The sequence below is a fragment of the Dunckerocampus dactyliophorus genome, chromosome 14 (assembly GCF_027744805.1).
Source record: "Dunckerocampus dactyliophorus isolate RoL2022-P2 chromosome 14, RoL_Ddac_1.1, whole genome shotgun sequence".
Classification (NCBI taxonomy): Eukaryota; Metazoa; Chordata; class Actinopteri; order Syngnathiformes; family Syngnathidae; genus Dunckerocampus; species Dunckerocampus dactyliophorus.
Genome location: NC_072832.1, coordinates 515241 through 539998, shown reverse-complemented (window position 1 = coordinate 539998; position 24758 = coordinate 515241). Strand labels below are relative to the sequence as shown.

The 24758-nt window shown below is 44.4% G+C and overlaps 1 protein-coding gene across 4 annotated transcripts in view; it reads right to left on the bottom strand.

Moving 5' to 3' along the window:
- The window catches only part of sorcs3b (sortilin related VPS10 domain containing receptor 3b), a 65772-nt gene extending 58235 nt beyond the window's left edge, over nt 1-7537 (bottom strand). For all 4 annotated transcript variants that reach the window (XM_054798628.1, XM_054798626.1, XM_054798627.1 and 1 more), the window contains exon 1: nt 6944-7537. In XM_054798628.1, coding sequence (XP_054654603.1) covers nt 6944-7441 — 498 coding nt within the window. In that variant the 5' untranslated portion in view covers nt 7442-7537. The remainder of the gene's footprint in view (nt 1-6943) is intronic.
- Between the last annotated feature and the right edge of the window lie 17221 nt (nt 7538-24758).

The following is a 24758-nucleotide window of genomic DNA, read 5'->3' as shown; positions in this document are numbered from 1 at the left end:
AACCGCCATGCACAGGCAGGACTCATGCATCAGGAAGAGGGGGAAAAAACAAACTTGATATTTGTTTTAGGCTCCCGTTGGATCCCAGACATCCATATTCTGCAGGGTTGGGAACTTACAGCGGCTACAGATCGATAGCTGTGATAATGACGTGCCAAATGACTGCGTGGAATGTCAGAGGTGTCACTCCAGATGACAAACCTACAGGGAAGCGTCACACGGCTCCGCAGCTTCCACCGCACTTCAATGGAGCTTTACTGCAACTAAACCTTGGCACAGAAGCAGGGACGGCCTTTGGACTTAAGTGCAATTTGGAATTATCATATTATAATCATATTCTGGAAATCTCTGACTCACTAAGTCCCGTGGTGCCCCCTGTTGGTTTCGTGTATTCATCGCTAGAGCCCCAATATAAGACAACCTGTCTTTTTCCAGACTCTTTTTTGTCTTACATTTTAAAGTTCAACGTGATGATTGACAAACACAGTCAATAGTAGTCCAATCATTTTGGCCTGCCATGCATAGTGGAAGACGACCACAAGGTATCCCTCCATGCATCACAGTACACCAGCGAATGCAAGCGCAACTGGAGTAGTCGGGCAAGAGGTGGGGCGCACATGACGACAAAAACGTTCACACTAACCGAGAGACTCTAACTGAGCAAACATAAATGTTTTGGGATTGTTTGGGATGTGGAAGGAAGCCGAAGCACCCGGAGAACATGCAAAGTCCACACACAGATGTCCAACAGAGATTTAAACTGGGATCTCCTGAATTTGATGCCCCTGAAACCCCCCTAAATAGAAATCAAATGTATAAAATGAGTGAGTAATGAGTAGCTGTGCCATTCTTGTTGGCTTTGGGCATGCTTGATGCCAGCGTTCCCAGGAGGCTGGTGGGAATGTTGCTCCAGGTGCTGAAGATGGCTCCACTGTCTGGAACTCATGTCCATTTTTGTAAATCCATCCCCAGATGTTCTCCATTGGATTTAGATGAGGGGAACACATGGGATGGTCCAAAAGAGTCAGCTTATTCCTCTTTGTCCTGTTGAAAAAGCCCGTCATCACCACACAGACGAGGGCCTTCAGTCATGAGGGATGCCCCACCCCCACCCCCCTGCAACATCTCCACGTAGCCGGTTGCGGGCTCATTTTCTGGGGTCTACCACTTGACTTTTTTGTTCCGTGAGCCTCAGGATGTATTTGAGAAGTTTGGGTTGAGTGTCTTACTGCGTCCAACCTCAGCAGCAACGGCGCGCTGCGAGAGAGAGGCCTGAAAAAAACACACTACCGGTCAAAAGTTTTAGAACAGTCCAATTTCTGTGGAGGAAAAAGCTCCATTTTGAAGTGCTAACATGGTCTGTCTCTCTTCCATTGTTGATTGCCCTTTTTCTTGCTATTTTGGTAGCAACAAATGACTTTGTCCAGTAGAATGCTGTCCATCTGATGTTGACCAGGGTACCATTCTGTTTTTATGCAGACAGAGGAGGTAGTAAGTCCTCCTGTAGGAATGAGTTGGTTGATCAGCCTCCATTTCTGCAACAGCTTTCAATTGTTGACCCATTGTGTGGTCCCCGAAACAGTATCATTCTCAAATACACATGATTTTTTACTTTTGCCAAACCTTTTTTTAACCTCTGCCTCTTCACCACCTACCTGTCATTCATTGGATTGAACCTCTTGAATTTCAATCAAGAACTGGAACCACTGGGCTGTTGTAAAGGTTTTGGCCGGTAGAGACCGGTAGGGATGACTTTCAGTGTGAGTGCAGCCCTGCCAACATGGGTGACTTTGTGGTGCTCAACATGCAATTTGCGTCTTGAGTATGCGCGTGTGCTTCACTGCTCTCCATTTTGTTGTGTTTTGTTTCAGATTTGAATTCAGTCTGAACAGTACAGATAAATAAATAGGTATTATTACAAGTTTAGTCATAGTATTTCAAAACGGAGAGTGTGAAAGCGTTTCTGTTTCCCAGTGGGGGCATGACAGAAAACAATTGAGAGGCGCGGGTGTAGGCTAAGCTGGCGTGATGTTAAAATGTATGTGTCATGTTAGCGCCATAGCTGACATAGCTATGCATTCATGTTATGCTCCCTGCACTAATTCACAAGGCCAAAGATTGGACTATTTAGTGAATTGACATCAAATAAGGCAGCTAATCAAACTGTTGGCAGCATCCAAAAAGAGAGCGAAAATGTGGGGAAAGTCAATTTTTTTAATGCACTTTTCATCACCCTGTAACCCCCCCAAAAGTCTGGTCAAGCGCCTGTGTGAATTGGGAGCCCCCTTCCATTTGATTTTACGGATCAAAGAGCCTCCATGCAAGCGTCTCCGGCATGTTAAATGGACTGGCTGTCTAGCTAATGAAGCGGCTTTAAACACAGGTGTCCTCCAGCGCGTTGCCATTTCCCCTCCTTTTATTGTCTGTTTATAAGAATGTGATTATACGCCACAGATAACGGCCTCTCTCTGTATTAAGTATGCACACCGCGGCAAAAACCTCATCTCGACGTCTCCCAGCACAGACTGACAGATCGGTTCGACTCTCGTCACCTTTGGACAAAACGAGACATTTCACCGCACGCCGTATCTAAAAGATATGTGGACATCCTTTGGAGGGACATAAAAGCGTAATTGCGGCAACCGAAGAAGGGGAGGCTGAGATATCAATAAAGACCGCATCAGAGCGTCTCACTTTGCTCAGCTGTCTTTCCAGCATCGACACCAGCGGCCCCATCAGGACCGGCAAATTATTCACATGCCAATAACGGTCTGAGCTGATCACCCAGCGCTCAGCTGCGTGTGGGGAGGGGTCAGCGAGGTCCGCCGAGAGCCGCATGTGCTGCTTGTGTGCTTTTTAAAAATCCATGTGCTCATATCACAGCCCAGAGCATCGACGCCGGGCAGAAGATTGAAATATTGATTCGAGTGGCAAGACATCTCCACCCAAGTGCGTTTTGGACTTTTTGTCCACATTTGACATGACCTCAAATGGTGGCTCTCTTGCTGTCCGTCTGCTGCCCAACGTTTGTCAATCAAGTGACTTCATCTAAGTAACTTCAACCAGACCGTATCATGTATGGCCTTTAGAAGTGGGCCTGATCATGCCTTCATTGTGTCGTGACAGTTAAACGCACTGCACTACTTGGTGGCGACCAGCAGAAGCGCTGTTGATTCCGGCTCAACAATTTTCCTGTGTGACCTGACGTCATCCCGAAAGCGTTATTCTGCTAAATAGTCTTCAAAAAGAAGACATTCATACAGGACATTCGTAGGTCCCTATGAAATCCCTCCTCCACCCCAAAATTCCGTTTATTCAGTTGACATTTTTTTACAATTCATTTTTATTTATTTATTTATTTTTTACACTTATTTTACCAGCATACAGCCGTACAGTGTGTGATTTTTGGGTTGGTGAATAAAATATCTGTTAAATTTAATGCAAAAAAACCCTATTTTGGACTATTTATCTATTCATTGTCAATGAGAAAGGGATGTCGCTTAGCTAACTTTTCTTTTGGGATGTCAGCCTCTGCACACATTGATACACAATCCTCTACGAACTATAACGCCCCTCGTGGGTAAGGAACTCGTACTCACCGGTGCAATTCCAAATGCATCATTATTGTAAGCTATTTTTTATAACACCCTTATTTTGTTTACACAATTAAGACAGGATGTGGCGCACAGCACTCGTATTTTGAAGGCCGAAAGTGTGTTATGAATGTCTCTTGATGGTTAAGACGAGCTGAGAGCAAGAATAGGTACGTTCTATATTCTGCCAAGGAGGTTATGTTTTCGACGGCGTTGATCTGTTTGTTTGTTTGTTTTCAAAATAACTTGAAACTTGGATTTGGATAAAATTTGCAGGAATTGGGGGAAATGGAATATGGAAGAACTGATTACAGTGATCCGGATCATCCGGAAACAACAATGCAGGACAAGTTCCCAGCAGGTGGTAGAAAATATCAAAGACTGATCCAGATCATGGAATCATTCCGATACTATGATCCAGAATATGAAAAAATAGGGGACCTTTGGAATTTTCATCCTAGGAAGACAACAAACACCATCTTTTAACGCCGAGACACTGTGGGGTTTGGATTTGTTGTATCTTCAAAGGCTGTGGAGCTACTGTAGATCCACAAGAAACCCGCCATTACGGAAAATGCTGTTTTTGTCAATAACAACTGAACTAATATTGATATCATTATGAATCCAATTGCTAATGCTATGTTTTCATGGTCGAGGAATTTCAAATACATGTAGGACTAATATTTATGCTGTAGATCACAACATGGGGGGGAACCACGGCGCTTGGCGGAGGTCTGACACAAGAAAACACACAATCTGTGGCAGGGGTGGGCAAACGTTTTGACTCACGGGCCACATTGAGTTAAAAAATTTGCCCGAGGGGCCATCGATATATGGGTGGTCATCAGAGAGGAGGGCATACTTACTCACAGTACAACAAAACAAAAACACAACACATCAACTGCAAGTTAACACATCACATGAATCAACTGCTACGACCACGTGGGGGATAAACAACAGCTAAGCAGTAAACATAACACATAACTTAAACTGCCATTTACAAGTGCTGCAAGGCATGCTGGGTAGTCCAGTGGCAACAACAATATAAGCTATAAACAATACAACGTTGGCTATCAAGAGTATGTTAGCTTGTTTACTCCCCTCACGACCTCCTCAACATATTATGCAATCAAGCAAAAATGTGACAAAAATGGCAAAATATTGAGAGAGGACCACAAGCTACCCAGCATGCCTTGCGGCAGGACTATATGGGTATAATTTTTGCATGGGTATTTTGTGTAGATATTTATTTGTACGCACACATGGTGCAGTAGATGTGCGTCACGTGGATCGTCTTTTTGTACAAGCTACAGATTGGATATGACTATTTCCTGAGCAACTCCAGCGTGCCACAATAGCACTGCAAGTCATATTTCCGGATACAGCATTGATGTTAAAGCTTTAATGCCCGGTGGGCCAGATTAAGATGTTTGGTAGGCCTGATCTGGCCCGCGGGTCACAGTTTGCCCACCCCTGATCTACGGTGATCAAATAAGTGTAAAAAGAAAAAAAACAGAAAAAAATAAACTAAAGTGGGAAAAAATGAAATTTAGGGAAAATATAAACGGAATTTGGGAAAAAAAATCCAGGTGATTTCATGGGGCGCTATAATGGCGCCGGGTGTGGAGCCCATAAACGTCAAGCCATTTAGATCTGTTCTATTGATCTTTTAGGATCATCTCTTCAGGTTTAAAGTCTCATCTCCCTCTCTTTAGGAAATGCCAAGAAAATGTGAGCATCCTAACACCAAAACCACACTCGTTGCACTCGTTTGGGGTCTTGACTTCAACAACACCCTATGGACCTGTAAGACGTGCCAACAGTTACCATGGAGTCCATCGGACACCGAGAGAGTGCATTAGTGTAGATTTGACATTAAGGCCTAGAAATGGACCACGAGTGCACCCTTACTTGAAAGAGTGTACACGCAATTAAGCAAGAAGTCACAAGGGAGCTCATGATCCATCCCCACAATCAAGCCTGAATCGATGGAATTCAAGTCACCGTGCTTTCATGTTCCACACAATCACAGAAATCAAACACTACTTGAAAGTCTCATTGCTATCAGATCTGAACTAGGATGACCCTTGGCTCTTTCCTTCGTTCCATCTTCCATCCCCTTCATGGGGAGATGACATCTTTGGTCACATCTGACGCAAAGTTGGACCACCGCAATCAAGTCATTTCCCTTCAAATGTCCCTCTTTAGATGAGATATATTATCAGTCATTTACATCTCATGTAGCCCCAGCTCCAACATCTTGTCATAAAATGCCATCAATTTTCCCCCCGCAGTCTCCGGAGCACTTTTGGGAGAGCGCAGGAAGGCTTCCGAGTGTATAAATCTAAAATTATGTGCTGAGAGAGTGACAAGCCCATCAGTGATGATCCAGTGAACAGTGTCCCACGGTACGAAAAGGCCATCTTTGGTGAAGACGTCCCGTGGCAGCAGCATATTTCACCTCGTGGCCCACAAATCACATCACATCAGGCACATTTGGGCTTTATTGACTGGAAATCATACATCAATAGCAGTAAAGGGACCAGCAAGGGACTGGAAAGTAAGAATATCGCAGTTGTCTGCTTTTTGTCTGGATAATGCGATGCTATTTTTGCCATTTCTAGGACACCAATATATTCATATGTGGCGCCTGATGAATGTAGCTGCCACACACCCTTGAGCCCGGTGAGATTAGGCGATTAGCGAGGAGGACCATGAATCAAATACAAGAAGTCCTTCCCCATGTGGACAAGTGTACCTTGAAGATCTGTGTGGATGATAAGCCCGCTGGACCACCACATCTCCATGAAGAAATAGCAGACGCAATGGGAGGAGGGGGGTGGCGGGTGTAAGATGAATTTGTCCCCAAAGGTCAAACTGTGTCATCATGTGGATTGGGAGTTCCAGTGATGATTATTCCATGCAGCCAACACCTGACATTCAATAACCAATTGAAGTGGCACGTTTAGAAAAGATAAGTGGCGTGCGTGTTTCCTTAGGCTGAATGAGGTAGTTTGGACAAAATTGCGCATTGTGCAATTTTGTCATCAGGCACACATTGCGCGCCCAGTCATCGTGTGTGCGTGTGTGCGTGCGTGCGTGCGTGTGTGTGTGAGCAAAAGCACTAAAAGCTGCAACTTGTACACAAAAGACCACGTGTTGCTCCATTTTAGACCGTATTGGACACACATTTAGCACCAATCGGTGCGGTACGTGAGCCACATTTTAGGCACGGGGGGTCTGTTACTTTTACGCACTGAGACCACCGTGCGTAAATGAAAGCTCACGTGTTCGTGATCAATATCAATGTGCATCGCATTCATGGCTGCTTAAATGATGTGGGAACTCACGCTGCTGTTGTGGCCGGACCAGTGCACCATCGCCTGGTTGTGTGCAGAATCCCCCGACAGAGCAAAGGTGGAGGTGTCCAGGTGGGGCTCACTTTGCCTGGGGTACGAACCTTTGCCATCCTCCCCAACACGCCGGTACTCGGTTCTGTAGTTGGAAACCCCTTCGGCAGCCTCTGCACTCCTTTTAACCACATGTCTGTTTTGAACTCCCGGCATTTCGGGGTAGTTTGGGTGCATTTTCGGCGCCTCATCGCCAAGTGCCGCCAGCGTTTCACCCCACTTTGCGTTGACGCCGACGGATTCCGCTTTATCCCAGTTAAAAACTTCTCTGCCGTTTGTCAACGATTCTTCCGTTTTTTCCCACCTAATCCGATAAAACCTCCTGTCTGCTGCAGAACTTATCCCCGCCTGAGCCCCAAACTTGCCTCGGAGGGCTTGTAGCGTCAGCAGCAGGGCGCAGAAAAGCGGGAAAGTACCGCACGATCGCCACAGTCCCATTTTGCGCTCTTGTTCCAGCGAGAGTCAACTTGTCAAATATTCACGGTCGCATCTGCCATTCGAGGGTGGAGGGAGAGAGAACTGCTCTATCTTAGTCCAGGACTTGGTGAAAAGTGAAGGAAGGAGCGGCCGGGGGTGGGGGGTGTCTTGGCGTCAAGCAGGAGAGTGACTGCGTGGATGGAGAGGGGGGAGTGGGGCCATCGTTTGTGGAGTGATTGGTTGCAAAATGTTTATATCCACTGGATTGTTTTGCCTCTGTAGCTCACAAAAGTGAACAAACATCTTTTTTCCCCTCAAGGGACAATGCTGCACTTGGACATACTTTAGAGTAGTCTGTGTACAGCAGGGGGCTCACACTGCTGGAGTGAGGCTGGGCCGCATCAAGTATTCCCAAAATATATAAAAACCATAAATACATTCTAGCATCTTGCTGGGAGTGCTTCCGGCTTCCCAGCATGCCTTGCGGCACTTGTTTTTATGAACAGTTGCTGACGTTACATGTTGAGAGTGAACGTCACATCGTCTGCGAGCTACTGATCAATCGCAGGTAGTTTGTGTAGATCTCATGAACGTTTGTAGATGTGACATGAGTCATGTGACATCAGTCAGCTGACACTCACCCCATCCTCTTGGGTCGCTCTTGCTGCCCCGTGACAATGGTGAACAGACGCCTCAAACTACACGCAGGCAACACGATGCAACTTCCATCTTTCGATTATGGATCATCTCACTGAGCGGTAACATGCCAATATCATCACAACAAAAGTTATAGGGCTTTGCGTGGCGTCAGGAACTCTACTATAGAAACGCGTGTTTTTCTACTCTTCCCTTTCTTAAACTAGTATTTCATGATGAAATGCAAAATGTGGCCGTTGCTGAAAGCTTTTTAAGATGTCGCCTTGACTTGGGCTGCATTGCCTTTTGCATCATCCTTTTCACTTCTTGTACATGGGTGATGTTTGCTAGCAAATGCTAAGTGACGTGATACATGAAGTGTGTGTCTAAGGAACGCTACGTAGCTGTTTGAAGTGACATATTACTTACTTATGTACACAAGTATTGAGGAATGATGTGTCATTACCTTTATTGCATATTGAATGGAAATGCCAATCATTGGTGAATGATATCAACTACTTTGATTACCTGTATCATTGAAAGTGAATGTGAAATGCTAATCCTTCATATTTAGTATCGTACTTTCAAAGTTGGCCGGTTAGATGGGATATGTTTTATAGTAAGAGATAGATCACGTCCACTGAGAACTTGCATGCTGGAAAGGTGCATGCACCCCCGATATCCATGTACGACGTACGGAAACGCTGATATTTATTCATACGGTATATTTTCTATATTTATAGGAGGGGGTCGATCTCTGGGACTTGGTCATTTTAAAAGTAGCTCGGAGGCTGAAAAGGTAGAAGCACCCCTGACTTACTTGTTACATGTTGTGTTTTTGGGATTGTAGTTAGTGTTCTTCTAGTGACCCCTCCCCTCACTGCTAGTTCAGTGTTGGCTTGCCTTTTAAAGAGCCTCTTGCTTTAAGAAACGCGGCACTGGGGTTTTCCACAAATATAAATATAACGCCCAGGCAGCGCGGGTCAAACTAACAATACACTTTTGGCCAATAAATAAATAAATAAATAAGTGTTTTATTCATTTTCAGTGCCTAGCAAGTTTATACCGATGTTCACTGAATACTCATCCAAGTCTACTTTCGCTAACTTTGTCCTTTGAGAAGGGCTGTACTGACTTGTGTGGATTATTGTACATTATTGGTGAGACACCAGTGCTCCTTAAAAAAAAATGAATTAAAAGCCGCAGGCCTTCTGGTTCCTGGGAAACACGAGCTTTGAACTGCGAGTGTGATGTGGCGTGTTCATGTACCAGTGTGGGTAAATCTGAAAACATGCCATAGCATTCTTTTCATGTCTTTGACAAATCAATATGCTGTTTGAATGAAACCAAATGGTCCTGAAAACAATCAAAACAGCTACCGCCTCTTGTTAAAAACACTGTTACCGTGCTTTTCTAGGTATGAAAACAAAGTTTGCATCATGCGCCCATGAGACACAATCATGCATGTGTTTCAAGGATAACGTCTTTGATATGAAGACTGGAACAAACACGTCCTTGTTCCGGAGGAGAGCAGCTTACTTACAGACCAGAAACAATGGAAGCGCACAGTCTGGTCAAAGCCCCACGGCTTTACTGAGTATCTCGCTATTAACATGACTTAATATGCAAAGATCACGTTGTCCTCTCACTGGGTGCTTCATTAGGTGCTGCACAATCTAATGAGACGCTGCATAAGAGCTGTGCTCAAAATATTAGCACACAAGAAGCTGACAAATAGACAAGCCGTCGTGTGTGATAGTTCCACTCTCGTCCTGCAGGGGGCAGAAACGCACAATACAAAGTGAGGAAATACACGTCCACCACCTTTGCTAACTAATGAGTCGCGGTTGTGACTATGCAAGCCGTACCGTAAACACAATCATTTCTACGCACGAGCAGAACGCGTCTACGTCCGGTCCTCCCATTTTTCGGCAGCCACGTGTTAGGCCAGCCCATTTGTGCTTCTCCGCATACAATATACATCACACACAAGTTAGCACCCTACTATTAGCCCCCTTAGTTGTAGGGCGTAGAGGGTCATTCTCTGCAGGACAAAGACTCCCAAACATGTGCTCTTTGGAGAGGACGTGTTTAGGTGCCACCCATACCGAATAACAACAGTTGCCTTTCATATGGCGTCATCTGTGAGCCGCACTCAACAGGCATGACTAATCAACTTTTGCCAAGTCAAACTGTTACAAACATTAGCTGGCTGTGAGGGATGCCAAGCTAGCTTTGTGCTGTTTGGTTGTGGCACACTTGTTTTGTGGCCTCGTGCCTGCTTGTTATTTGTACCTTTTTCACACTTTGCGACATGCTAAGTAGCTTTAGCAGCTAGGGAAATGCCATGATAGGGTATCAGCAACCTTGCACTGCAAATACAACCACACTTGAAAGAAAACCAAATGATATTAAAGTGAGGCAACTTTTCTCATTTCAAGCAAAACATTCTGCCAGTGGGGTCAGCAAACGTTGCTTGGCTAGAATTCTAATAACTAGAATATTTCTCTTGTGATGTTTTTCCTACAATTAGTCACATAGGTAGATTTCAGTGACACGTTCATGTTACAAGGTCAGAAGTAAGCCAAATGCGCTGATTTAAATTGAGATTAAATTTGCTCTATCTTTGTTTTATCATTCGATGTGAGGACTCTTGCTTGCTAACGTGGCAGAGTTCTTGCTTCGGAGGAGACCTTTCTTCCCAGGAAAACGTAGACGCAGGGGTGGCAGACGTGTGAAGCTCAAAGCCTGTCTGCAACGTTCCCACATGGTGGTGCGGTTCCCACATAATGTTTTGCGGGACTACGAGGATTGTTTTTGCTGCTCCGTCTCTTGGCACAAGTTGGTTTGCGTTCCCCTTTTTCCTCGGCGCTACTTTCGAACAAATTCACTAACCTCGTTCGTTCTATTTAAAACTGAAATGTTCCCACACTGGGGCTGTTGCATTTGCCGTAGAAACCGTCGCTCCTGTGCATGCAATCATGTTAGCATATGCTTTCTCACAAGGCTCATTTGTTGCTAGCACCCTGGATCCGCTCGCTAGTAGCCCCGCCTCCACAAAGAAGATGAATGAGAGGACAGGAGGCTCACTCTCTCTGTTCTTTCCACTATAGAACCAATGTGCACAGACACATGCAGAATGAGCCCTCTTGTCATCCAGCCCATGTAGCACAGCGCAACAAGCAGCTGAGACGCACACGCAGCCATCCATCCATCTAGCCATCCATCCATCCATCTAGCCATCCATCCATCCATCCATCTAGCATCCATCCATCTAGCCATCCATCCATCTAGCCATCCATCCATCCATCTAGCCATCCATCCATGCATCTAGCATCCATCCATCCATCTAGCCATCCATCCATCCATCTAGCCATCCATCCATCCATCCATCCATCTAGCATCCATCCATCTAGCCATCCATCCATCTAGCCATCCATCCATCCATCTAGCCATCCATCCATCCATCTAGCATCCATCCATCCATCTAGCCATCCATCCATCTAGCCATCCATCCATCCATCCATCTAACCATCCATCTATCCATCTAGCCACCCATCCATCCATCTAGCCATCCATCCATCTAGCCATCCATCCATCCACCTAGCCATCCATCCATCCATCTAGCATCCATCCATCTAGCCATCCATCCATCCATCTAGCCATCCATCCATCTAGCCATCCATCCATCCATCCATCTAACCATCCATCTATCCATCTAGCCACCCATCCATCCATCAATCCAGCCATCCACCCACCCATCCATCTAGCCATCCATCCATCCATCTAGCCACCCATCCATCCATAGCACAGCGCAACAAGCAGCTGAGACACACACGCAGCCATCCATCTAGCCATCCATCCATCCATCCATCTAGCCATCCATCCATCTACCCATCCATCCATCCATCTAGCCATCCATCCATCCATCTAGCATCCATCCATCTAGCATCCATCCATCTAGCCATCCATCTAGCCATCCATCTAGCCATCCATCCATCAATCTAGCATCCATCCATCCATCCATCTAGCCATCCATCCATCCATCAATCCAGCCATCCATCAATCTAGCCATCCATCCATCCACCCATCCAGCCATCCATCAATCTAGCCATCCATCCATCCATCTAGCCACCCGTCCATCCATCAATCCAGCCATCCACCCACCCATCCATCCATCCACCCATCCATCCATCCATCCATCCATCCATCCATCCATCCATCCACCCATCCATCCATCCATCCATCCATCCACCCATCCACCCATCCATCCATCCACCCATCCATCCATCCATCCACCCATCCACCCACCCATCCGTCCATCCATCTAGCCATCCATCCATCCATCCATCCATCCATCCATCCACCCGTCCACACACCCATTTAGTCGAAGACAACTAAGTATTGGCACTGCTCCTCTTGCCAGTCGCCACCGTGCACAAAATAATCCCAACAACTCAAAAGAAGACTGGAAATAGTCCACAAAGTTAGGGAGATTGCAGACACGCAGCAGTGTAGAAGTGAGGGGACAAGCAAACGGGCCGGAGCACCAACGCTCGGTGTGAGGCAGGAGATGGAGGGGCAGTGGAATGCGTAGTGCCAGGATGCCCCTACACAACATTTGCATTGGAAAATAAGGGGCATTTGTGTGGAAAGTGGGGGACAATAAGTGAAATTCTACTCTATCGGCCTTTCCACCAGATATGGTGTGAACATCTGAATGACATCGGGCTGCTTGAAGGATCAACCCTCAGCTGCAAAACAGGAATCTTCTGAGCTGCGAGAAGAGGAAGACTTTGCTGCTGCTGGGAAAAAAGAGCATTCAGTGTCCTTGAAATCTGCAAGTACAAAACAAGTCGATGCGCTGACACGAGGTCTTCACCTTTTAATCTGGCGGACGACAGCGAAAGTGCTGGCCAGCGGGATCATATCTCAGCCGCTTCTCTGTACAAATAAATTGAGGTTCATACGAAGTGAAGGCTGCGGGGCAGCAGGTGCAACCGTCGCCGCTCGGCCACGCGGCAGACGGCTCACTCTCTCTGCGGGCCGTCCCCGGCGGAACGCCTCGCCAATGAGGGGGTAATTGGACTGATCGCTCTCTGTTTACTCATTATGCTGCAAAGATGAAGTGGGATGCTCCCGAATAAACCGTGGCAGGCCGGGTGTTGGAGCTTCCTCCATCAGTGTCAGCCCAAATATGGTGTGGATGGGTTGAATAATTGATCATTGCACCTGATTCATCGCGTCCTGAAGCAGTCGAGGCCACATGGAGTTTCGTACTCGGCTGCAACCAGCAGAGGCGCTTTTCAACACGTTTGCTGCCCAAAGAAAGAAAGCTGAGGTGTCTGATTAGCAAAAAACACAGGTTAACATCTGTGGCTGTCGGCACTGAAGTCTCAGCATCCAGCAGCTTTATCTACCTCTATATGCGCTTACGCTACTCACTCGCAGTGTTAATACTCCTTGTTACAACATTGGTTCTGTTGCTGCTGGGATGCGCAGTGCAGAACATCCCGAGACCACCATCAACATCCATAAAGATGCATTTTACACAACGCAACACACACTTGAACAATACTAGCATGCTGCTTAACGTCCTCTTTGGGGGAGTGTGCACGTGGGCTTCCCAGCATGCCTTGTGGGTTATACAGTGGCTTTCACTGCATAAACCGGTTGGAACATCACGCCCTCACTCTATCGTGGTTTTTCACTAAGTAGTTGGTAATCATTGCTGTTTTGTGGCTGAATACGGCCAATTTTTTAAAATGAATATTTAAGCAAATTGTACGTATTCTCGGCCTAAATTAAGCATTTTCAAGCATAAAAATGGCTTAATGAACTACAACACAAGCACAAGGCAGAAGAAGCCTGTGAATGAACGAATGAAGACGTGAATGTAGTGTTCTACCCTGGCCACAAGGTGTCGGTGTTCTGTGGGACAATGACCAGACTGCCAGTGGTGCCAAGGCATCAAAATGATCTCACAACAGGCACAATAATGATAACATAATAATCATAATCATAACACAATAACCCACCACAAGCTAAATCTCAACTCTGAACCTCCGACGTCACTTCCTGTCCCCCTGCCACTAAGGTCCGTTATGGAACACATTGACTGACACACACGAGCAGGAGTTTTGAGTTTTATTTCCGTCTTAAATTGCTTTTTTCCTCTTCTTATGTCGACTGTATTGGGTAATACGAGTTTTTAAAGCCGCCATTGCGTCACATCGATGAGGCAGTCGTCACTGCAGGAAGTGCAAGTAAATTAATGAGAGCAACAAGATATTTTTTAAATCTTTGAAATATGTCTTCTTGTTGTATGTCGTTGTGACCACTAGATGGCGGTGTTGACGTGAGTGCTAACATTGGCCTCATGAATATTTCTTATTGCATGTTATTCCTGGTGCTTACGTTAGCACATCTAGCGTGTTTCCTCCAATCTCGCTTATAAATGTTGATAATATCATCAGGCAATGCTCCTAATGCTCCTTTTGTTCCATTTTTTTCTCCATGTCCCCTCGGGGGCTACGTAGGTATGGTGACGTCATCTCCGAATGAGCTAAACCGTGAAATAGTGGCACTTTCATAGCCTACTTTAAGATGAAAGCCTGGACATAACCTGGTGGGGAGCAGGTGGGGAGTTTAGCCCAAGTTAGCCCATGTTAGCCAAGTTAGCCCATGGTGATACAGCTTTACGCTCAACACAGCCTGCTAACCCACCAAACCCGCTTTTGCCCATGTGTCCACCTATTATTTAGTTTAGAGTTTAGCGTTTGCTTGGGTTGATAACCTGGTTGGTTTGTGTTGTTGTTGTTCTGTGCAAAAAGCTCCAACAAGGTTTTGTGCTTTCCTATGCATGCTGTGAGCATGTAGTAACATTCATGATAACATGTCATACTTGTAGTATTTGGGGAACTGCATTGATGTCACATAGCAACATAGAAAGGGACGCCACACCTAGCGTCAAAAACAATAACACAGCAGCAGTGGCGGCAGCTCCAACATGTAGCGTTACCTTTGGCTATCGGCCTGAGGCATTGTGAGCGAGTGTGTGGTGAAGCTAGTCGCTAGCTGGCTAGTAGCTAGCTTCTGTGGTATGGCAAGGTGTCACTACTCCAGTAACGTAGTTCTTGGGCGTAACAACGTTAATAACAATAATAATATTAACGTGATTCATTTGCCGCTCACATTATGGAAATGGAGCCTTGTTGGCGCTTTTTGGAGTTATTTTCAGAAGGCTTTATAGGCGGAACATGCATTCTTCTGCCTCTTTTTAGCCGTTTTTATATCTGTATATAGAACACACAGAAAAGAGAAAGACGTGTGTTCATGTCCTCCATAAGGATTGTGGATGATGAGCAAACTTTTTTTTAAAAGTGCACTTTTCTTTGAAAGTGTGATTGAAACATTGTGCTGCTATTAAAGAGTGATCGGCACATTTTGAGACGTGTGCTGTCTTTTAGCTTGATATACATTTTGATCCAGTTCATTTGGAGCATACAGACAAATACTGTCCTGTCATTTAGCTTCCTGTCTAGCAAATACAGCAAAAACAGGCATTTTGCACACATAGTGGAAAAATTGTCTGTTCCGGTTAGCGTTGGACCTTCTGGAAAGGATTAATGATGCTAACCAAGGTTCCAGTGTAATTTTTATTTTATGAAAAACATAATAGACATAGAGTTTTAAGAAATAACGATGAGTCATGTAAATAGTTTACTCCCCATAGTCAATCAAAGACACGTAGTCATAAGCCAGTGCCTATAGCACGGTGGCATAAAAACTGGGGGGGGAACCAGTGTACTGCTTGCAAGCATGCCTTAATAACCTGAAGTAAACTTTGGCTGGGAGGGAGCACTGTGAAGACTGCCTTTGCATGTGTAAAAATACAAAAGAAGAGAAAGCAGATAAAAGTCTTAGTTTGTGAATGAAGAGCTCCAGTGTCTGCTGCTGGGCTGTGTTTGCACATGCAAGGAATATTCCACATCATAAATGCACGGCGCGGTAAAGCAATGAACGATTGTGTGCGGCGGTGTGGTTCACTCATGCGCTCCCTCTCTCCAGTGTAGATCATTAGCAAGATTATCAGATGCAATCATCTCATTGTGGCGGCGCATAACTCAGAGCGCGTCCTCTCCCGTGTCTCTTGTGAAGCAAACTCGAAAGCTTTCAGGACAAAATCCCATTTGTGCATCTGCTGTCTGCCTTCCCAAGCTTGTTAGTTCCAACACTTCGGTGATCCCGGTGGAGGCGCTAGCGGCAGCCGTAATGGCCATCATCCAGACAGCTCCCGCTCCCACATAGTAAGGTGCGCTCCCGCTCACGTTAGACCCACATTATTCCAAAAAATAGCATTTTTTCTTATTGCAAATGACAAAAGCCTATTTTTTTTAACATCTACAAAAAGAGGCATTTTACAGTCACAGTGGGAGGTGTCGTTTTCAAGCGTCCTCATTGTGGTGTCTTTGTGAATTACCGGAATGCCTTTTTGCTGTCAATGCAATAACACACCACATTTGTCCCAATTCTCAGGCAAACACATGCTTTCAACCCTGCGGCTTGCTCAGTGATGCGGCTAATATCATTCATAAAAACTCCATTTCCCAGGATGCTTAGAGTGCAGCTTCAGGAAGCAGTGAGGTGGACAAGGGAAGTGGAAGCTAACATCACGTTTTGAAGCTCTATGCAGCGTTCTGTGACACATCTTAAGTAGGTTTGATCACGTGTAGAATTAGCACATCTTCTGTTTGGACTGCTCAGACCGCCAACGGTCCAAAGGCTGGCTTTCAAAAGGTTAGCTCAAGCTAAATGGCTAATTTGCCTGGAGACAAAAGTGACAACAAGAGCAGCAACGAGAGAAAGTGTGTGATGAAGGAATTATGAGCGTTCAATTGTCAACTTTAGGCTGAATCCCAATTCTACCCCTGAGCCCTTCCCTGTCGTCTTAGCCCCACCCCTTAAAAGCTAGAGCCAAGGGGAAGAAGCCACTAAGAAATGGGAGGCTACTTGATTCGCATGACGTCATCGGCCTTCACCGCTTGCTGGCTGTGACGTTGGCAGACGAGACAATGAAATTGTTCATAAGAAATGTTTCCTTCCATAAAGTCCTCACCACACCTTTTGGAAACAAGACAACCAGCGATGTTGGTAATGCGTTACAAAGGAACGCGTTACTCTTCCATAACCATTTTTTCAGTAACGAGTAATTTAAAGCGTTACTATTTCAAAACAAGTAATCTGATTGAAGTTACTTATCCAAAGCCACTTTGTGTTACTGTTTTTCAACAAATAGAAAGCCATCATTGCCGCTGTGACGGCGGCGAGTGACGTTTGTCAACAACAATGGCGGCAGGAGGGAGCTCGGCTTTTGCTAGGTGGAAATACAGTCACTACTTCGAGTTAGTGTCCAACAAAGATAGGAATATTACGGTTCGTTGTACGCTCTGTCCTGGAGACAAACTGTTATCTGCCTTCAATAACACAACATCAAACTTGAAGAAACATTTGGACTCGCCGCACGGCACAGTCAAGCTCACAGAAACTGAACTTCGGTGGAAAATCAGTAAGTGGAGGGGAGTTGAAGAGGTTGGTTGCGCGGTACATCGTGGAGGAAATGTTGCCGCTAAACACGGTTGACACACCGTCGTTTCGTGCCATTATACAGAAGATCCCCACTACTGTCACAGCCGAGCTTCCGCACAGAACATCATTTTCATCCTATCTGGAGCACGAGTATGCTGAAATGGAACGTAATATCAAGACTGCGATGAATGATGTCGAGTTTGTGTCAAATACTGTTGATATTTGGACGTCGAACAACAGAAGTTATATGGGAGTGGTGCTCCACTGGATCGGTAGAAAAATTATTACATTTATATATTCCATCCATCATTTTCTATACCGCTTATCCTCATTAGGGTCGCGGGGGCATGCTGGAGCCTTTATTTTTTTTACATTTTCATAAAACACATGTCCGAGTTAAGCTGATGGCAAGTGAGACTTCTTAAATAAAAACATTCATTTTTGATTTTTTATTGAAGTTCAACATTCTATATCCATTGCTGATGTTGCACCAATAAAAATAGTGTTCATAAGACTTGTTGTCGTTCTGTGGTGAAGAGTAGTGCTGCAGGCAGCAGCTGTAAGTAACTGAAAAAGTAACTAGTAATGTCATTTAGTTACTTTTTGAATAAAGTAATCTGTAAAGTAACTATGTTACTTTTTAGTTCAGTAATTAGTAGTCAGTAATCAGATTACTTTTTCTTAGTAATCCTCTTAGTAGTCCTCTTACCTGCACTGTTCAGCACTGTTGAACTGGTCGTTAACTTATAGACACCTGCGGCTTATAGACACCTGCGGCTTATAGACAGCTGCGGCTTATAGACACCTGCGGCTTATAGACACCTGCATCTTATAGACACCTGCGGCTTATAGACACCTGCGGCTTATAGACACCTGCAGCTTATAGACACCTGCGGCTTATAGACACCTGCGGCTTATAGACACCTGCGGCTTATAGACACCTGTAACTTATAGACAGGTGCGGCTTATAGATGTACAAATCTTTTTTTCTCTGTAGTGGGTGGGGCTTACATACTGCTGTGCTCTGTTTAGGGTATAAATTAGGGTAGTTTTACAATCATAGTTTGACATCAGAAAACAATTGGAAATGCATAGAAATGATGAATGAACATTTAAGCTTACTTTTACCCTCATTGAAGACGTGACTGTCCCCAAAGACACGATGTGGCAGTGAGCACAACCACCACCACCTTCCTGTTTTGCCATGAGTTGTTTCTTGAATTCAGTGGTATTTCTCACCTCAATTACCCACAACGGAGCCAAAGAAAGTTGCAAAAAAGAAGGCAAGAAAAATTGAATTCATGAAATAACCCAGGAAGGTGGTGTTGGAACAGCAGTCCTTAGTGGTGTCACAAGACAGTCAGTCACTCAGGTCACCAGACGAGACGATACGTGAGATTTGGGTACGAGCCAAGAGGAGATTTTAACCTTACTTTGAAAAAACATACAGTGAAGAAGTATTTTTAAAATATGATACTGTAATATATTGTAATCCACTAATATCATTTCTACTACGTTGCACTCTTGTGTACTCCATACGTGTGTATGCTCACTGTGTTCATGCTGGTGTCCTAGGAACAAACACACCAAGGTGCTGAAAGCAATGCACAGAGTGAACCCCCTTCCTGACAAACACGCATGCACATGCCAATATATTGATTATCCACTTCATTTTCATTTATTGTGTGATGAATTCGTGAATGTATTATCTTCCCAGGCTCAGTGTCCACGAGACACTTTTTAGTTTAAATTTAAATGTCACGAGATCTTGTAGTCTTCACTGAAGGTAAACGCAACCTTCAGTGTTCATTTGTCCCGTTCATTCGTCATTCGAATTGTTTTACGCGTGCAAAACTATCATTATTAAACTATACAAACGTGTTTCGTGTTAACATTTTTGATGACTTCTTAGCCGGGCAACGTAAATTCTGGTACCGGTTGCCATTTTGTTCGCTAGCTAACAGGATGCTAAAAAGGAAGGACGTTTTCTGATTAAAAATTCTATACCCTAAGAATACAGATGGACTCCCACATAACAAGACACGCGCCACATTGTACGCAAAGCGAGGCAAAATTGGGCTGTACATTTTCGACCGTAACCAAAAAAACACGCTAACTGGGACAGACGCTGGCCGAAGTTCCGCTGTGCTCAGATGAGCTTATTTTCCTCCTCCTCAAAATATGAACTCCTTGGAATCTTGCATCAAGGATTTGATGACAACTTGGAAGTGACTTTTATAGTCTGGCTGTGGGAGCTTCTGCATCTGCGCTCATGTTCATCAAGTCATTGCTGCCATTTGGGGACTCAGCACATCACTAAGTCATATGCAAGGGGGGAGGAAAAAGCCACATACTCATTATGCATAACAACGTCATTCTTTTAAGGCAATACCGGTGCACCCATATTAGCATTACAGCCCCCCACTGCTGCTTAACAATGGAAATGTGCACTAAATAGTGAAGCTTATTTCTGCACACACGTGAAGTGGAAGCTCTAAAGTTGGTGTGGAACTTCACCATCATTTGCGCCTTTAAAGGTCCCCTATTATGCAAAAGCGACGTTTTAATGTTTTTCTTAAAGCACTAGAGCCTGTTTATGAGCACCAACACCTCGTGTACCCATCCGCCATTTCACGGAGAACGAAACAGAACAATTCGATACGATTCAATACGGTGTACAAAGGATATGGGGACATTTGTTGATGAATCCTACATTATAAATGAAATAGAGAAACCGAGTGTATAAAAAAAACACATTACATTTTATGTAAATGGGTATCAATTTGGGAAATGTGGACCATTGTTGTATTGCAAAAATGATATGCAGTTAGAAATCTCACCATTTTTGCATGAATAAGTTTTTGTGAGCAGTGACTTGTCCCACTTACTTAGATGGTTCTTGAACACACCGATAGACTCTGATACTTGATTTTTACCCTTTTTCTTTCACCCTGTGTTTGCTCCCAAATGCTGACACTGTGGGAATGCATAAAGGTAAGATTTGGTGACCTTATTGAGTGCTGATGTGTATATTTGTGTGGTGCACCTCTTTGAAAACCAAAGACCAGGCTGGTACTGGTGGATGGTGGCTCTATATTAATTTAGTGCTGTTAATTTCATGTTGTTCCTGTCTTAGTTTTACACAATGCATAATAAATAAGATCAATTATGTCGCTACAATGTATGTATGTTTTTGCTGATGTGTTGAAAATCGTTCGCGGTGACTAGCTAGCACGTTGCTAATGCTATTAACGTCCCGTGTGGTCTTCAGTCATGCTAAGCTATGAGCATGCGCGACAGTGGTTTCGCCAGCAGCCCAGGCTGGCGCATTGTTTAAGAGACGGGCTGTCAAGCGGTTGCTAGTCTTGCGATACCTGGTGCATGTCTCTACAATCCATTCATCTAAGGATTTATGGTCGATTCGTATCCACCCAGGAGGCTGCTACCGGTGCAGCCCCATCGCTCGCTTGTCAAACCGTCCGGTCGCATCGGTTTATCCTTCACAACCCTACAAGCTACTAACATTTTTGTCAAATTTTAGTGTGTTTAGGTTTGCACTTGGCTTTTCTAAATCATTGTGCATGTATGTTTTCTTTTCAGGGTCCAGTCCAGACCTGAAGAGACGGATCCAATATCCCAGCAAGCAGGTAAGGAGGAACATCTTGTCATGTTACTTTTTGTTCTGAGCGCCTGCCGTTCTTTTGAACTTGTCACCCATGATGACCACGCTTTCCACCCGCATGCTGTGTAAATCCATCCATCATCTATTTATTCAGTATCCCCCCCACGTACAGTCCAGCGGGTATAGTACAGCCAGCAATTACATTCTGACAAGTACAATCCCACAGCTCAGCTGTTGACTCGCACACGGTAGCGATGTTAGCATCAGTGGTGTTTGCTGAAGGTGAGAAAATGAAGGTTGGTAAAAAAAAAAAAAAAAAAAATGAAATTATCACTTCTCCTTGTTAGCTTGTTTGTCTGCAGAACTTTTCTACTCCCACAAGTACCGCCCCCCCCCACTCACACACACACACACACAGTCAGGGTAAATGCAAGACACTGTCGTGACAAGCTACTGTACGTCTAGACTGCGTTTGGTTCGGTTAAAAGCAACTCTGATGCACGCTTCTTTTGGTCACATGTGAACGCCATCATCCGAACCCACAGTGACGCCCAAAGATGCCAATGACATGACCACACATGTATGGAAGACACCCAAATCAGCCTCATTGATTCAGCCATGGCCATAAACCTTGGCATCTTTGGCAAAAAACACGCCAGTACTTTTGGCCATGACTGTAGGTGTCCACCAGACAAGCGGACAAGAACCAGAGACACGGGGGTAGTGTCAAAATGACTCCCTCCCTCTGTGTGTGTGGCAATGGCACTCTTTAAAAGTATACTATGCAGTATAATATGCAGGATCTAAAAATAACATATGTATTCCACCCAGCAGACGGCATTTTGGTTTGGAATACAGCAGTAGTTCGGTTTTCATGATTCATTTCTTGTAAAAAGGTCAGACGAAAACCGAAACGTAAAGAAAACAGAGGCAATTTTTCCCGTAGGGAATCATGTAAATGCAATTATTCTGTTACAGACAACCAAAAATATTACCAAACAATACATTTTGTAGAGAATAATTGTAGTTTACATGCAGAAGGAAATGGAAAGTAATAGATGGAACTTATTGTGGATGCGGACTTCCTGGACATCCTGCCAAGATGGAATTGAGTAGTGGTTCTCCACGTCTTTATCAAAGTGTATGCTGGCACTCACAACCATAAAAGATGCTTTGTTTGGGCACTCGAGTTCACTTTTTTCAGAAATGAATGAATAAATGATTGTTTGGTTCTATCGTTAGTCAAAGCGTATGAAAATCCAAGTGATATGTCATTGACTCTTATATCGTGGAAATTCATTTATCACGGTCGGGTCTGGAACCAATTAACCGCCATAAAGGGGGAGTGACGGTACATTTAATACGTGTGTGATATTGTATGAAAACCAAGACAGTGTACGAAAACCAGGGCAAGATTTGAATTGAAGAGAATGTGTGACAGTCCCTGACCTCATCCAGGCCTGTACTTCTGGCCAACAGGTAGCAGCTCCATTAATGCTTCATGAACATGTTTATGTATCGCCACTGGAGACGCAGAGCGCCATCTGTTATCAAACGTATGTGATCTGACGATACCAGCTGACTGTTTCAAATTGTTACACAGAAGGTTAGTTTGATGAACTTTAATCCCACTTGAACCGTATCCAATTTCTCAGTGTAATTCTGCAAACTGTGGCAGCAGCAGGCTGTTTCTCCCCCCGCCCACCGGGCCCTCCCTCGAGGGAGAAGACATGCTAGCGCCTTTTTCATCCACTCAGTGGAGTCTGCCATTGTCAGGCTTGAGATGAAGCTGGAGTCCAATCTGTAAAGGAATGCGTAAGTGTTGTAAGACTGCAGCATGATTGCATTACGCTACACCGAGGAGGTGAAACAATACAGTTCCAGCTGCTGGTTGGCTTTCTTCAACAAACGCAGCATTCCAGGCACTCCTGTAGCTCATTTCATCACAATGCAAGCGATGCACGCTCTCGGGACACTTCAGTAATCATTTTAATAAGGACATCTCATTTCCTTTACTGTGGTAAGAACACTCACAATGCTGGATGGATGGATGGATGGATGGATGGATGGATGGATAAATGGATGGATGGATGGATGGATGGATGATGCATGGATAAATAGATGAATGGATAAATGGATGGATGAATGGATAAATTGATGGATGGATGAATGGTTGGATGGATGGATAAACAGATGGATGGATGGATGAATGGTTGGATGGATGGATAAATAGATGGATGGTTGGATGGATGGATGGATGGATGGATGGATAAATAGATGGATGGATGGATGAATGGTTGGATGGATGGATAAATAGATGGATGGTTGGATGGATGGATAAATAGATGGATGGATGGATGAATGGTTGGATGGATGGATAAATAGATGGATGGTTGTATGGATAAATGGATGGATGGATGGCTAAATAGATGGATGGATGAATGGATAAATGGATGGATGGATGGATGGATGGATGGATGGATGGATGGATGGATGAAGAGAAATTCACATTCCCAGCAGCTCTGCAAAAATGTCATAATAGACTTAATCACTTCATCCCAAAATAAAACAACCAAGGCAAGACAGGAGAGATAAGAAAAGAAAAGAAAAATAAGAAATAAAATTAACATAAATAAATACGTTTTTGGTGCAATAACACATAATAAATAATAGCAGTACATAATAAATAATAATAATAACATACAGTAATAATAATAATAATAAGACATAATACATAATGAGGGAATAAGTGCAGTCCTGTGTGTTTTTATGGGCCCCCCCTCCATTGTGTTGAAAAGCTGCATGGCATGGGGGAGGAATGATCTGCTCAGTCTATCAGTGGAGCAGGACGGTGATAGTAATCGGCCACTGGAACTGCTCTTCTGTCGGGGATGATGCTGGTTGTCCATGATGGAAAGGAAAGGAGCCTCCTCAGTGTCCTTTGCTCTGCCTCAGATGCCAGGCTGCCCAGCTCAGTGCCAACGGCGGAGCCTGCCTTCCTCACCAGTTTGTCCTTCTTCTTGAGGCTGCTCCCCCAGCACACTAGTGCATACAGGGGGGCACTAGCTACCGCAGTCTGGCAGGATATCCGATATGCCGGTATTGTCTGATGATAAGAGTCGGCCAATATTATCGGACATCCATAATAAAAATGTTTATATATTGTTTATATAACTATCTAGTACATATTAACTGTAGAACTTTATGTTACTATAGTTTTGGTTTTAGCCTTAAAACACAAAGACGGGTCTCAAAGTGGAGGTTTTTGGAAAAAAAGATATATATTATTTGCACCCATTGTCCTAGAATGTCCTATTTGAATAAGAAATAAATAATAATAATAATGCATATCAGAAAATGCAGGAGGCAAGTTTCCCTGACGGTGTGCAATTTGGATGATTTGGCCTTTTTAATGCTCCATGTGCCAAAACTGTAGTTTGCAGCTCTCATTATGATGCAGTGCACTGCAGCGACCGTAATAAACATATTGTC